Source organism: Phytophthora sojae (assembly GCF_000149755.1).
Source record: "Phytophthora sojae unplaced genomic scaffold PHYSOscaffold_11, whole genome shotgun sequence".
Lineage (NCBI taxonomy): Eukaryota > Oomycota > Peronosporomycetes > Peronosporales > Peronosporaceae > Phytophthora > Phytophthora sojae.
In genome coordinates this window covers 1,624,871-1,638,627 of record NW_009258125.1, presented here as the reverse complement: position 1 = coordinate 1,638,627, position 13,757 = coordinate 1,624,871, and the positions used below count along the sequence as shown (strand labels likewise).

At 55.9% G+C, this 13,757-nt stretch overlaps 3 protein-coding genes across 3 annotated transcripts; 2 read left to right on the top strand and 1 right to left on the bottom strand.

The window, feature by feature from the left end:
- Positions 1–1,082: 1,082 nt before the first annotated feature.
- On the bottom strand, positions 1,083–1,982 carry PHYSODRAFT_254068 (glycosyl hydrolase family 17-like protein; the record flags this gene model as incomplete). The annotated part of the gene is made up of 1 exon (XM_009538232.1): positions 1,083–1,982. One exon carries the CDS (start codon positions 1,980–1,982, stop codon positions 1,083–1,085), a length of 900 nt encoding a protein of 299 aa, XP_009536527.1.
- Positions 1,983–3,328: 1,346 nt separating this feature from the next.
- On the top strand, positions 3,329–7,423 carry PHYSODRAFT_254006 (pleiotropic drug resistance protein ABC superfamily; the record flags this gene model as incomplete). The annotated part of the gene is made up of 2 exons (XM_009538231.1): positions 3,329–5,413; positions 5,606–7,423. The coding sequence occupies 2 exons, from the start codon at positions 3,329–3,331 to the stop codon at positions 7,421–7,423; spliced, it is 3,903 nt and encodes a 1,300-aa protein (XP_009536526.1).
- Positions 7,424–9,272: 1,849 nt separating this feature from the next.
- Positions 9,273–10,787, top strand: PHYSODRAFT_340143 (hypothetical protein; the record flags this gene model as incomplete). Its single annotated transcript, XM_009538230.1, has 4 exons — positions 9,273–9,648; positions 9,721–9,929; positions 9,963–10,602; positions 10,651–10,787. 4 exons carry the CDS (start codon positions 9,273–9,275, stop codon positions 10,785–10,787), a joined length of 1,362 nt encoding a protein of 453 aa, XP_009536525.1.
- Positions 10,788–13,757: the final 2,970 nt, after the last annotated feature.

The following is a 13,757-nucleotide window of genomic DNA, read 5'->3' as shown; positions in this document are numbered from 1 at the left end:
TGTATTTGAGATAACACTATCTAGAATCTAACCCACTCAAGCATGCGTGGTGTTATTTTGTTTTCTTACTTCTCAAGCGTGAAAAGGATCACCCCCATAGTGATCGCTCCTTGCTTGAAGCTTTCCACCCTTGACTAAAACGGGGAACAGCCAAAGCGTACAATTTTTCGCGTCGTATTTTGCGGCTTGTCTGCCTGCAAAGCTTGACTTGATACGGGGCCTTGGCCGCAAAGATGGCGCTCTATGCTCCGCTCGTGTGCGCCTGAATCAATCGATTGTAGAATTGCGTTGACTCGCTTCTCCACCGAACCGACCGCTGGATAATTCATCGTAGGATGATCCCGGGGACCCGACCGCTGGATCGCCATCGCTTTCAGCGCCGAAGCTGCTATCACCACCGACGAGCAGTATTGACGTGGTGACAATGTTAACCCACGCCGGGAATTACTGCTTCAGGACATGTACATGGCCCGGCGATGCAGATCGAGTGGATTTGCGCGCTTTTCCAGGCGAGCGCTGTCTTGAGTCTTGTGAGACGAATGCAGGTACAGGTAACCCGGTTGAATACCAAAGAAAGAATGGATGTTTCTGTCATCAGGAACTTTCTGATGCTGCTGTGGGCCACGCTGCATTACAGCTAGAGCATCAACGCTTGTTGCACATGAACTGAGCCTTCCCTTCTGGTTTCGGTGCCACTTCCTCACAGTCACCCGAACGAGGTTTATGTGTTCCAGGCCATGGTGGTTCACGTGGCATGAGTTACACGTCGGTGAAGTGCACCAAATGGTCACACCGGTGGAGTCCCAGCTGCAAAACATTCTGGGTGCCATGTTTCATTGATCATATAGGTTGGCGTTTCCACTGCCAACTCGCCAATGTAATTTTGAACACAATTAATTAACCGGACAGCGGCAACGAGATCTAGGAGATGCCAACAACAAATTTCAATTAAGAATAGACACAGGGGAAATACCAACGCACTCAACCATCGATTTTATTTTCAGTGTTTGTTCAGAAGTTTCCGTTTACCACTTCCTGAACCGTGAGTAGCGTCAATGCTCTCAGAGATGCACGACGTAAAGTTAGTCGCGGCGGAGACGCTGCTGCTGCTGCTGGCTCGGGTTCTGCGGCATGTTGATTTTCGGCGACATGTCCGTGTTGAAGAGGCCGAAGTGCTTCTCGTGCTCGGCTCCCGTGTAGCTCACGGTCGTGTCGTACATCATGAACCAGTACGACTGGCCCTTGCCGACCGACCAGCCGTAGACGTAGTCGTAAAAGTACTGCGTCAAGGCACCCACCGACGGAACGTTGCCGGCGTAGCTCTCACCGGCGGTCGGCCAGCCCGTCTCGGTCAGGTGAAGCTTGTTCGAGCCAAACTTGGACACCATTTGGTTCCATTGTGCATCCAGCTTCTGCACCGACGGCTGCGAGCCCGGCGTGAAGAATGGGTAGATGTTGACGCCGATGTTGTCCACGGCGTTGGCCAGCTTCCACGCATCATTGGCGCTCAGCCACTCGTTGATGCGCTGCACCGATCCGATGGGCGTCTTGCCCACGCAGCTACGCACGCGGTTGATGAAGCCGATGAGCTGGTCGGCCGAGTACTTACCGAATCCATTGTTCTGTAGGTCTTCGTTACCGACGTAGACAGCCTCGACGGCCCACGGGTTCCGCGCGTAGCCATCGCAGACCGCCTTGATCTCGGCGTCGATACGGTTGGGATCGCAGAGCTGCACACCGACAGCAACGCGGAGACCGGCGGCCGCCGCCATGTCAATGGCATTGACGCCGCTCATCTGCGCCTCGTACGTGCGGATGCTGGAGAAGTGCTCGGCCACCTGCTTCATGTCCTTGGCGAGCACGTCCCAGTTGACGGCGGGGTGGTGCCACGGCGCGTAGCAAACACCCGTCGAAAGTCTCGAGGCATCAGCGGAAGAGGCGGCGACAGCGGCAGCAACTGCAAAGGTGGTGGCGAACTTCATGTCTGCTTTAGTAGCTGCAGGAAGGTGAGGTTGTCGGGAGGTACTTGCGCTTGGCAAAGTAAATTGAGGAATGAATGGAGAGTCGAGTGCAGCACCTGGAAGCTGATCCGCCCAGGATTCCTGTACTCGCTCAAAGCTGACTAATGATCCATGGCTGTTAGCGTCGAAGGGCGCAATGATAGATCCGGTCTAAATCTTAAAGATATGTACGGGGTGTTGTCTTCTTGTCTTCGTGAAGGAGGATTTGCCGTAAACGGCGGAAGGTGGTTGGTTGTGTGTGTGCACGCGTTGGTAAGCCAATAACTTGGCGAATACAGGTAATACACAATGACGATGTATCTGTTTATCTTCTTTGGGTTTGGGCATCCAAGAACACAGTCTTGCGTAGAGAAATCGCATTTATCGCCTAAAAACTATTTATACTTGTACTTCCAGTCATATTTGATTCAATTTCATGGATAATGCTGTGTCATGGCAGTCGAATGGGCAACACATGTAGCTTGCAATTTTTCGTGCCGTAGTCCACCGCGTACCTGTCTGCAAAGCAATATCCGTGGGAATTTGGTGCTCTATGCTGCGCCGTCGCGTACATGTACCAGGATCAATCGATTGTGCAATTGTGTCTCTATACAGTGTACCAGTAGTACAGTACAGTACAGTAGTTGGTTCGCGGTCCGAGCTCAAGAGCTCACCTATTCTGTTCGAGCCGCTGTGACTTTCGTCATCGAAACTTCAACAAGATGTGGCGACAAAAAGTTAACCCACGCCTGATTGGGCTCGACGGCATGTAAGAAACGACGTCCAAGTGGACTTTGTCAATAATTAGAGACGTCCAGTGAATACTCACTGCCGCGCGAAGGCGTACACTCGCAGTCTATAACAAACAAAACCTGGTCTTCTGCCCCCGATTTTGGAGTCAGAAGTTTTATCACCCTGCTCCGCTGTGGTCGACACGTCGAAAGATACTGGCGACATCAGACCAAACAGTCATAGCAATGGCGATCTCAGTCTATTGCACGGTACGCCACAGGTGCTTCACCAGAGGCGAAGGGCGTGCTCGAGTCAATATAGCTTCTGATGTTGTTGTTAGAAAGTTGACCTTCTGATGTTGCTAGATTTCAAGTTGCTGGAGCGTCACTCAGATTTCTGATTCTGACTCTGAATCTGATGCGTCGATTTGATTGCCAGGCAAAGCGGCGTATCGTAGCGGGACGTTTGCCAGGCAAAGTGTCGTCCAGCAAACATCAACAATGCCCCTCACCTCCACAACAACGATCGGTTGAAAGCCATCACTTCCCATTTAACCACCTCCTCCCTAGTACCACACCGTACTATACTAACCCACAATGGTTGATACCGTCACTGGTGGTGACACCAATGCACCACCATTCGCCCCCGCGATCGAGTACGACGACGGCAAGACGCTGATGGCTCGAGGTCCATTGGCGCTGCACGATCACATGGCCTCGCGTCTGGAGCGGTCGCTGGGCAAGACGCTGCCCCAAATGGAGGTGCGCTTCAGGGATGTATCCATCTCGGCCGACGTCGTGGTCAAGGACAGGAGCAACCTCGAGGCGCAGCTGCCGACGCTGCCGACCGAGATGATGAAGACGCTGCAGAGCCTCACGGCCAATCAGCACACGGTGACCAAGCGCATCCTGCGGGACGTGAGCGGCGTACTCAAACCGGGGACCATCACGCTGGTGCTGGGCCAGCCGGGCTCGGGCAAGTCGTCGCTCATGAAGCTGCTCAGCGGGCGCTTCCCCCAGGACAAGAGTGTCTCGATCGAGGGCGAGGTCAAGTACAACGGCACGTCGGCTGCGGAGCTGCGCGCGCGTCTGCCGCAGCTCGTGTCGTACGTGCCGCAGCGTGACAAGCACTACCCGGAGCTGACGGTCAAGGAGACGCTGGAGTTCGCCCACGCTGCGTGTGGTGGTGGTGGGGAGCTGTCCGAGCGAGACGCGAGTCACCTGGTGAACGGCACGCCCGAGGAGAACGCGGAGGCTCTGAAGGCCGCGCGAGCCATGGCCAAGCACCACCCGGACGTCGTGATCCAGCAGCTCGGACTCGACAACTGCCAGCACACGGTCGTGGGCGACGCCATGCTGCGAGGTGTGTCGGGCGGAGAGCGCAAGCGCGTGACGACGGGCGAGATGGCGTTTGGTAACAAGTACGTGCAGCTGATGGACGAGATCAGCACGGGGCTCGACAGCGCCGCCACCTTCGACATCATCACGACGCAGCGCAGTCTGGCCAAGAAGTTCCGCAAGACGGTGGCCATCTCGCTGCTGCAGCCGTCGCCCGAGGTCTTCGCGCTCTTCGACGACGTCATGATCCTCAACGCGGGCTGCCTCATGTACCATGGCCCGTGCGAGCAGGCGCTGGCGTACTTCGAGTCTCTCGGCTTCAAGTGTCCTCCGTCGCGTGACGTGGCCGACTTCCTGCTGGACCTCGGTACCGATAAGCAGCTCCAGTACGAACAAAAGCTCGCGCTTGGACACGCCGTTCCTCGCACCCCGAGTGAATTCGCCGACGCGTTCAAGCGATCAACTATCTACGCCCACACGCTGAAGGAACTGGAGGAGCCTGCGAGTCCCGATCTCGTCCAGGACATGAAGACGCACATGGAAACTCAGCACGAGTTCTCGCAGAGCTTCTGGGCCAGCACGTCGCTGCTCATGAAGCGACAGCTAACCATCACCAAGCGAGAAACTACAGCTCTGATCGGGCGCGTGATGATGAACACGATGATCGCGTTACTCTGCTCGAGCGTCTACTATCAATTCGACATGACGGACGCTCAAGTGGCCATGGGCATCATGTTTGAGGCGATCCTGAACCTATCCGTCGGCCAGGCCGCCCAGGTCCCAACGATCATGGCAGCGCGTGATGTGTTCTACAAGCAGCGAGGCGCCAATTTCTTCCGAACCGCGTCCTATGTACTGTCGAATTTCGCCAACCAGGCGCCCCCAATTGTCCTGGAATCCGTGATCTTCGGGTCAATCGTCTACTGGATGTGCGGCTTCGTGAGCAGCTTTTGGAGCTTTCTCGTCTTCTTGGTGGTGCTGACCTTGACGAACTTCACGCTGGCCGCGTTCTTCTTCTTCTTGGCGTCTGCGTCGCCCAATCTCAACGTGGCGAGTCCCATTTCCAGTGTGGCAGTGGTGTACGTCTGCATCTTCGCGGGGTACACGATCACGAAGGACCAGATTCCAGACTACTTGATCTGGTTGTACTGGCTCAACCCGATCTCGTGGGGACTTCGTGCGCTTGCCGTGAACCAGTACATCAACCCGCACTTCAACGAGTGCGTGTTTAACGGCATCGACTATTGCACCAAGTACGGGATGACAATGGGCGAGTACTCGCTCACCACGTACGGGGTGCAGTCCGAGAAGTACTGGTTGTGGTACGGAATGGTGTTCATGGCTGCCACGTACGTATTTTTCCTATGTTTGTCCTGCATCGCACTGGAGTTCCATCGGTTCGAGAGCCCGGAGAATATCACACTGGACTCGGAGACCAAGACGAAGCCCACAGACAGCTACTTTGCCACTGCAACGCCACGCAGATCGCCGTCAGTTGCGTTGCCAGTTCAGCCAGCGCATGAGAGAGCATTCACGCCAGTGACTGTGGCGTTCAAGGACTTGTGGTACACGGTTCCGGACCCGACCAACCCGAAGAGCACCATTGACCTGCTCAAGGGCATCTCTGGATACGCACTTCCAGGTACGATCACGGCGCTCATGGGCTCTTCCGGCGCCGGCAAGACGACGCTCATGGACGTGATTGCTGGCCGCAAGACTGGCGGCAAGATCCGCGGACAGATTCTGCTGAACGGCCATCCCGCCACGGACCTGGCCATTCGGCGCTCCACGGGGTACTGCGAGCAGATGGACATCCACTCGCAGTCGTCGACGGTCCGCGAGGCGCTGACCTTCAGCGCGTTCTTGCGGCAGGGCGCCGACATCCCGGACGCGCTCAAGTTCGACTCGGTGAACGAGTGCTTGGACCTGCTGGACCTGAACCCGATCGCCGATCAGATCATCCGCGGCAGCTCCGTGGAGCAGATGAAGCGCCTGACGATCGGCGTGGAGCTGGCCGCGCAGCCCAGCGTCTTGTTCCTGGACGAGCCCACGAGCGGCCTGGACGCGCGGTCGGCCAAGCTCATCATGGACGGAGTGCGCAAGGTGGCGGACACGGGGCGCACCATTCTGTGCACGATTCACCAGCCTTCAGCAGAAGTCTTCGGCGTGTTCGACAGTTTGTTGCTGCTGAAGCGCGGAGGCGAGACGGTGTTTGCCGGTGAGTTGGGCGAGAACGCGAGCGAGATGACCAACTACTTCGAGTCGATCGACGGTGTGGCCAAGCTGAAGGAGGACTACAATGCTGCCACTTGGATGCTGGAGGTGATCGGCGCTGGCGTGGGCAACGACAATGGATCGCAGACGGACTTCGTGGAGATCTTCAAGTCCAGCGAGCACTTCAAACGTCTGCAGTCGAACCTGGACCAAGAAGGCGTGACACGACCGTCACCTTCGTTGCCCGCTCTGGAGTTTGGTGACAAGCGCGCAGCATCGGAGTTGACTCAAGCCAAGTTCCTGTTGAAGCGCTTCTGCGATCTGTACTGGCGCACGGCCTCCTTCAACTTGACCCGCTTTGCCATCTCACTCGGTTTGGGGCTATTCTACGGCATCACGTACGTTGGAGTCGAGTACATGTCGTACTCGGGCGTGAACTCCGGCATGGGGATGCTGTACTTGGTCATGTCCTTCATCGGTCTCATTGCATTCAACGGCTTGATCCCGATCGCTGCTGAAGAACGCGCAGTGTTCTACCGCGAGCGCGCATCTCAAACATATAGTGCGCTCTGGTACTTCGTCGGTATGAGCGTCATGGAGATCCCGTACGCTATCGTCGCAGTGTTGCTGTTCCTGATCCCGTTCTACCCCATGGTGGGGTTTTCGGGTGTCGGAGCATTCCTCACCTCCTGGCTGGTGCTGGTGTTGCAGGTGCTGCACCAAGCGTACATGGCGGAGTTGCTCGTGTTCCTGCTGCCGAACCTGGAGGTGGCAGAGATTGTCGGAGTCTTGTTGAACCTCATCGGCTACTTGTTCTCAGGCTTCAGCCCTCCGGCTTCGGCGCTCCCATCGGCGACCGTGTGGCTCTACGACATCACCCCCATGAAGTACAGCACGGCAGCGTTCTCTGCTGTGGTGTTCGGCGAGTGTTCAAGTGACGGCGACCTCGGCTGCACGCAGATGACGAATGTCCCTCCGTCACTGCCGGACAACATCACGGTCAAGGAGTACCTGGAGACCAACTTCTTGATGAAGCACAGCGAGATCTGGAGGAACTGCGGACTTTTGGTCGTGTTTGTTCTCGCCTTCAGTGTCTTCACGCTGCTGGCCATGCGCTTCGTCAATTACCAGAAGCGGTAACTCGAGCAATTGGATTACGATTCCGAGTAAAAAACAACAACTTGGCAGCTAAAAATATAATGATCTTTTTAACTTTCATCTTTGTTTGTGTTAACCGTTCGTCAACCATATCGAGTCATTGCCAAAGTTCCGTTTTTGTTTTTGCTGGCAGGCATCGGTTGTAAACCTACACAAAGGAGTGCCTCTCCCAGGCTGGAGCAATAACTACCATGCCCGCGCCTGAACGCTCTAGGATGAAATCGTTTTGCTTTAGCTTCATGAGCCAGATACATGTATAGCTTCCTCCAAGTGAACATTATTTGGCGTAACTGCGCCATTTCACGATCGCGTGACAACACCGATCGTTTCGGTGAAAGTGGCTGAGCTCCATTAGCATCTCTATATGTTCAATGATACAATTCTAGAATCGCTTCAATTTTGGCGCGGGAAGGGGGGCAAGGTATAGAGGCCTTGCTGTACTGAACTAGTACAGGTCTCAGGATACGTATCGTACCAAAGACGTGTACATTCTTGTCCGTTCCAACACGAAAGAACGACAAGAGCTTAGTCACGTGCTGTAGTCAAATGTGTCGAAAGCTCAAATCTGACTTTCCACTGCGGTGGACATTTTGTGCGGTACGCTCTCTTCACAAAGGTCGTGGAGGACGGCGCGAGAGCATGCGTCATTCCCGGTTATTATTTAGCGAAAAGGTACACAAGAGGGGGTACCGTTTGTAAAAGTTGGAGATTGCAGTCACGCGATCTTCATCCAAACAATCCACTTCCTTCAGAATCTGCTCACGCATGAGCACACCTTAGCCAGAAGTATGGGGGCCGACCACACTCTTCTTGCTGTTGCCTGAGCTCACTTTCCAATCTTCCTCGTCGAGCACAAGGACCTCCCAACAACACCAAGCTCACTGCAGCTACTAAAGCAGAAATGAAGTTCGTCACCACCTTCGCTGTTGCCGCCGCAGTCCCCGCCACTGCCTCTTCCGCTAATGCCTCGACGCTCTCGACGGGCGTCTGCTATGCGCCGTGGCACCACCCCACCGCCAATGTCCAGTCTTGGGCCTTTACATCTGCAGCGCCTGCCCCAGATCGCCTGTAGAGTTAGTGTGATGCCGAGTGTCCAGCTCGCGTGTAACACGTCATGAACCTTCGACTCGACGCCGTCCAGCAAGTTGCCCTCCAGCATTCCGTACAAGACGGGTAGGTAGTCCCATACTCCCGACGGCACCACCGGAAGTGAGAGACCGAAAATCTGGGAAACGTAAGTCTTCACGTCAGTCAGCCCCAGGCTGTAATGGGCCTACTTTGGCTCACTACTTTAGCATACACGTGTGCGCGTGTATGTGAGGAAGCGTAGCTTAGTATAAATAAGAGTTAATTATACTCGGGCCTCCGAGTATAGATTAATCTAAATAAACGATCCAAATAATGTTTTTGGGTTAAAATGAAAACTGCTATTTTTGTTTTATGTTTCTGACTTCCTCTAAATGTAATATTCTAAGATAGGAATCTGCCAACGGCTGGTTGGCAGAATTCCAATGCTATGCATGTCGCTCATTGGCTAAGAGATGCTGCTCTCAGCCAATAGGAATCCTAAGTCTCTATGGACCACCCGTCGTGGTGGTCGCAAATGTATGTAGCCTTTGGTGTGTCTACACCAAGGTCGAGAAAGTCTTTCGAACCTCTAACAGACGTCGTGTCTGTTAGAGTTACAAGTGACTGTAGCCACTTGTGCGTATAACCCTGTTCCCCCCCCCCCTCAAGGTTAGACGCGCCGAGTCACGGCACGTCAATCAGGAAATTGACCATTCGTCAATTCTCCACGTTGGGAGAAAGAAAAACTCGAGCTCATTCCGCAATGAGCTCGCCGCAGAAGATGACCGCCGCCGCAACAGAGGGTAACCTCTCTGTTGCTCAGTACCATGAGCGCCAGCAGGCAAAGCGCGATGCGCTCGCTGCAAAGGCCGCGTCGGGGACAACCCAGTCGAAGATTGTCCTCGAAGGTTCCTCTGTAGTCAACGACCCCGTTGACTACGAAGGCGACGACGTGGAGATGGAAGAGGGCAAGGCCTCTTCTAGCAAGCGCAAGGAGTCTATCGACAGCGATAGTCTCGACCCGCATGCCGGGTCGAGACGCCCTCGTGAAGGAGACGACTCGGACGCTTCGAGCTCGAAGCGTTCGCGCGGCGAGAGTGACACTCCGCTCTCTGCTGCTGCGGCTTTAAGCTCCCCGCGTGAGGTGGCGTCTTCAAGTTCTCCGCGCGCTGCCTGAGCAGCGCGCGATCCGTGGATGCCGTCTGCGTCAGAGATCGCAGACCGTGTGGGCAACACTGTGCCTCCAAACGAAATCCCGCTGTACGTATACAGCGGGATCCACGACGATGCTGTGGCGGAGGAGCAGCACTTTGATCCGTTAACGAATCAAAGGCGCGATTACTATATCGGACTCTTTCACGAGCTCCGATACTTCTCCAGCAAAAAGACCTCTTCTCGCAGCAAAGTGCCTGAGTGGCAGGTACTTTGTCAAAGTCGGAATGCTTTTGTTGAGAACTTCAACAAGAAGCCGGCTGCTTACCGTGAGCGGGTTAAGCACGCCCGTGAACGCTTCCAGACATTCTCGACGCGCGGGAGGTTGGAGCAGCTCCACAGATCTTCTGTGGACTCTGGTATTCCACGCGCTGTGCCCGAAGGCCAACAGTGCACGTTGTGTCTTCCGGGTGCGGCGCGCTTGAGCGACCGCGACCTAAACGGGTACACGACGATTCGTGTACCTGCGAGTCTCAAGGATCTCCGTGCCAAGTTCTTGGCACGTGAGGAACGCTACGATCGTGGGACCCCGGGTGCTGTAGGTGACCACAGCGCTCGCACTACCTTCGCGTCGGCAGTGCGTGGTGAGCTTCGTACGTCCTCACCATTTCCGGAACGTCCTGCAGCAGGACGTCCCGTGGCTCCCATGTATCTTGGTGGGGCGGAAACCCTCTCCAACGAATACGATAACGAACCGGCTGCCGGTTCGTTTTCGGGATACTATGGTTCACAATACGCTCGACAATCCAGCGTGTTGAGCCGCGGGCGTCGCGGATCGGAGGCGGCGGTGGTGGGAACAGGCCCCGGGTATGGTCAACCTGGGGTTGACCTTGGCCCGACGCTCGAGGAGCGGGTCGCTGCTGTGGAGGAGCTTCAGAGCCGTGAGTTCGCCGCTCTGAAGTAGGAGATGGCGACCCTGAGAGCTCAAGTTGCTCAGGCCTCGCAGACCGCGTCGGACATCTCTGTCGACGTGGGAGGTCGCGTCGTGCGCTTGGCCCAGCGCGTTCACGCGCTGGAGCAGAGGTTCGCTCCCGCTGGGGCTTCCGCTTCGGGCCAGCCGAGCTAGATGGCTCGTGCTTGCCGGTATGGCTTCAGCCGCCCGACGTAAAAGGTCGGATGGAGGCGCATGCTAGATGGAATATCTAGCGAGTAGGCGTTGCCGGCCGTGCCAACACCGTGAACGGCCCGATGAAGCGCGGAGCGAGCTTGCTCGTCCCGAAGTCGGAAACTGCATGTTTAGGCAGGTTTTGAGTTGCTAACAAAATCAATGAACCCTTCTTGAATTCATTAGTGTTGCCCCTACAAACATTGTCTGCGTTCAGCTTCTGTCGGTCGACAGAAGCTGCAATAGCGTCTTGGACAAACCGAATGACGGCTTGTCTTCGCTGCACGAAGTTGATTGCGTCCGAGCTGAACGAGTTCAGCTCGTTTCTAGCAGTAGGTCCGGCCTCTGCGTTCGTCTTCGCGGTGTCTGTGCCCTGCACAGACCCGTTCTTCTTCTTTTTTTTGCTCTTGTCGGCGTCTGTGCCCTGCACAGACGCGTGCTTCTTGGTCTTCTTGCGCGTAGTCGCGGCTGACACTGTGCTAGTGTCAGCGGCATTCTGCGGCTGCTGTGTTGCAGTCGTAGATCCTCCCCCACTTAACGAAGGAGCCACCATCCCGAGTAGACTCGGGAGGCGTGGGTGCCTGATGGCATTCACGTAGAACGGTGTATGCCCGGTCGAGGCATGCACCGAGTTGTTGATGGCGAACTCCGCCATCGGCAGGCACTCGCTCCAGTGTTGGAACGAGTGAGCGTAGCTCTTAAGCACGTCTACGAGCACGCGGTTCACGCGCTCGGTCTGCCCGTCCGTCTGCGGATGATCCGCAATCGACATCGAAAGTTGACTCCCAAGAAGTGTAACCACTTCTTGCCAAAGGTGTGCAGTGAAGCGCGGGTCTCGATACGACACAATGTCGGTCGGCATGCCATGGTGTTTGAACACCATGTCAACGAACAGATGCGCCGTCTGTTTCGCAGTCACTTCAGCGGGTACCGCAGCAAGATGGTACATCTTGCTGAAGCGGTCAACAAAGACCACAACGCCCGTGTTCCCCTGGCTGTCCGGGGGAAGACCGAACACGAAGTCCAAAGACATGGACTGCCAACACTCCCGTGGAGTTGGTAGTGACTGCAAGGGAGCCTGCGCGAAAGGCGCAGGCTTCACACGTTGACAAATCTCGCAACCACGGACGGACTTGCGCACCCATTTATACTGGTGGGCCCAGTAGAAGTCTCGCGTGAGAAGAAGGTATGTCTTCTCACGGGCCGGATGCCCCGCAGTCGGTGCATCGTGATACTCGTACATGATCCTGAGTCGCAGGTCATGGTCATTGGGCACGACAACGCGGTCCGCGTTGTCGTCGACTGCACTGTAGTGTAATAACCCGTCGTGCACCCGGTAACGGTGTGCACGAGCACGAAGATGCTTCGGCAGCTTCTGACGAGCTTGGTCAGAAGGCGCTGAGCCGTAGGCCAGAAAGAGCTTCGCGTCCGCGTCGTGCGCGTACGCGACCTTCACGTCGTCCAACAGTGACGACGTCGGGGTGCTCGATCGCATGGCGTCAATGGCATTGACGTCGGCATCAGTCGTGGCGTAGTCAGGTCGACGCGAGAGCGCGTCGGCCACCACATTGAGTCTTCCGGGTTTGTACTCAACCCGGAATTTATACTCTGCGAAGAATGAGAGCCATCTCGCCATCCGTTGCGAGATGTGCGGCGACTTCACAGCCGTCCGCAGTGACGCGTGGTCTGTGTAGACCACGAACGGTTTGCTTCCGAGTAGATACACTCGGAACTTCGCGAGTGCGTACTTCATGGCAAGGAGCTCCTTGTCATGTACCGGGTAGTTGCGCTCAGCTGGCTTCAGCTGGCGCGATTGGTTGTAGACGACACGATCACGACCCTCGTGATCGTGCTGCATCAACGCACATCCGATTGCGAAGTCGGATGCGTCACCCACAACGTGGAACGGGCGATCTTGGTCGGCCACCGCCAAGATCGGCGCCTCAGTCAAGCCCTGCTTGACTGCATCGAAGGCCTGCTGACTCTCAGCAGTTCAAATCCACTCGACGTCCTTCTTCAGGAGCTGTGACAGCGGGCGTATCATGCCCGCGTAGACCTTCACATACTTGCACAAGTACGTGGCCAAGCCAAGGGACTGCCGCAGTTCCTTGACGTTCGACGGCGTCGGCCACTCATTGATCACTCTGACCTTCTCAGGGTCAGGTCGGACACCGTTCTTCCCAACGAGACACCCGAGCACAGGTATCTCGCTCGCCCCGAAGATGCACTTCTTCAGGTTCGCATAGAGCTTGTGCTTGCGCATGAGCGCAAGCAGCTTCCGGAGATGCACCTTGTGCATCTCAACATCGTTCATCCCGTCCGCAGCCCGGCTGTGGACGAACACATCGTCGAAGTAGCTCGGTGCGAAGTCGCGCACCGAGCGCAACAAGGGCGTCACGCACCTGTTGAAGGTCGCAGGGGCGTTTTTCAGACCCTGCGGCATCACTAGCCACTCCCAGAGCATGTCGCTCGGCGTGCTCACAGCCGTGAGAGGGATATCGCTCTCACGCATTAGGATCTGATAGAACCCATCGCGCAGATCAAGAGCACTGTAGATAGTGCTCCTGGCCATCGAATCGATGATAACATCTTTTCGAGGTATCGGCGTCTGCGCCGGTATCGTCGAATCGTTCAGCTTGTTATACGCATGAACGATGCGCCAGCCGCCCTGTGGCTTCTTGACACAGAACGTCGGAGCACTGTGCGGGGATTTCGATTCCCGCACTTGTCCAGCTTTGCGACGACTTTCGAAGAAGTCGTCGATCGCTTTGACCTGCTCTCGCGGCAGTGGCCACTGCCGCGTGACACAGTACTTCGTGCCCGGCACGAGATCAATCTCGTGCTGGATTCCCTTGTCCAGCGGAAGCTCCGCAGGAATCTTTTCCGGAAGTACGTCCGCACACTCCCGTAAGATCTCGTAGTAGGGACTCG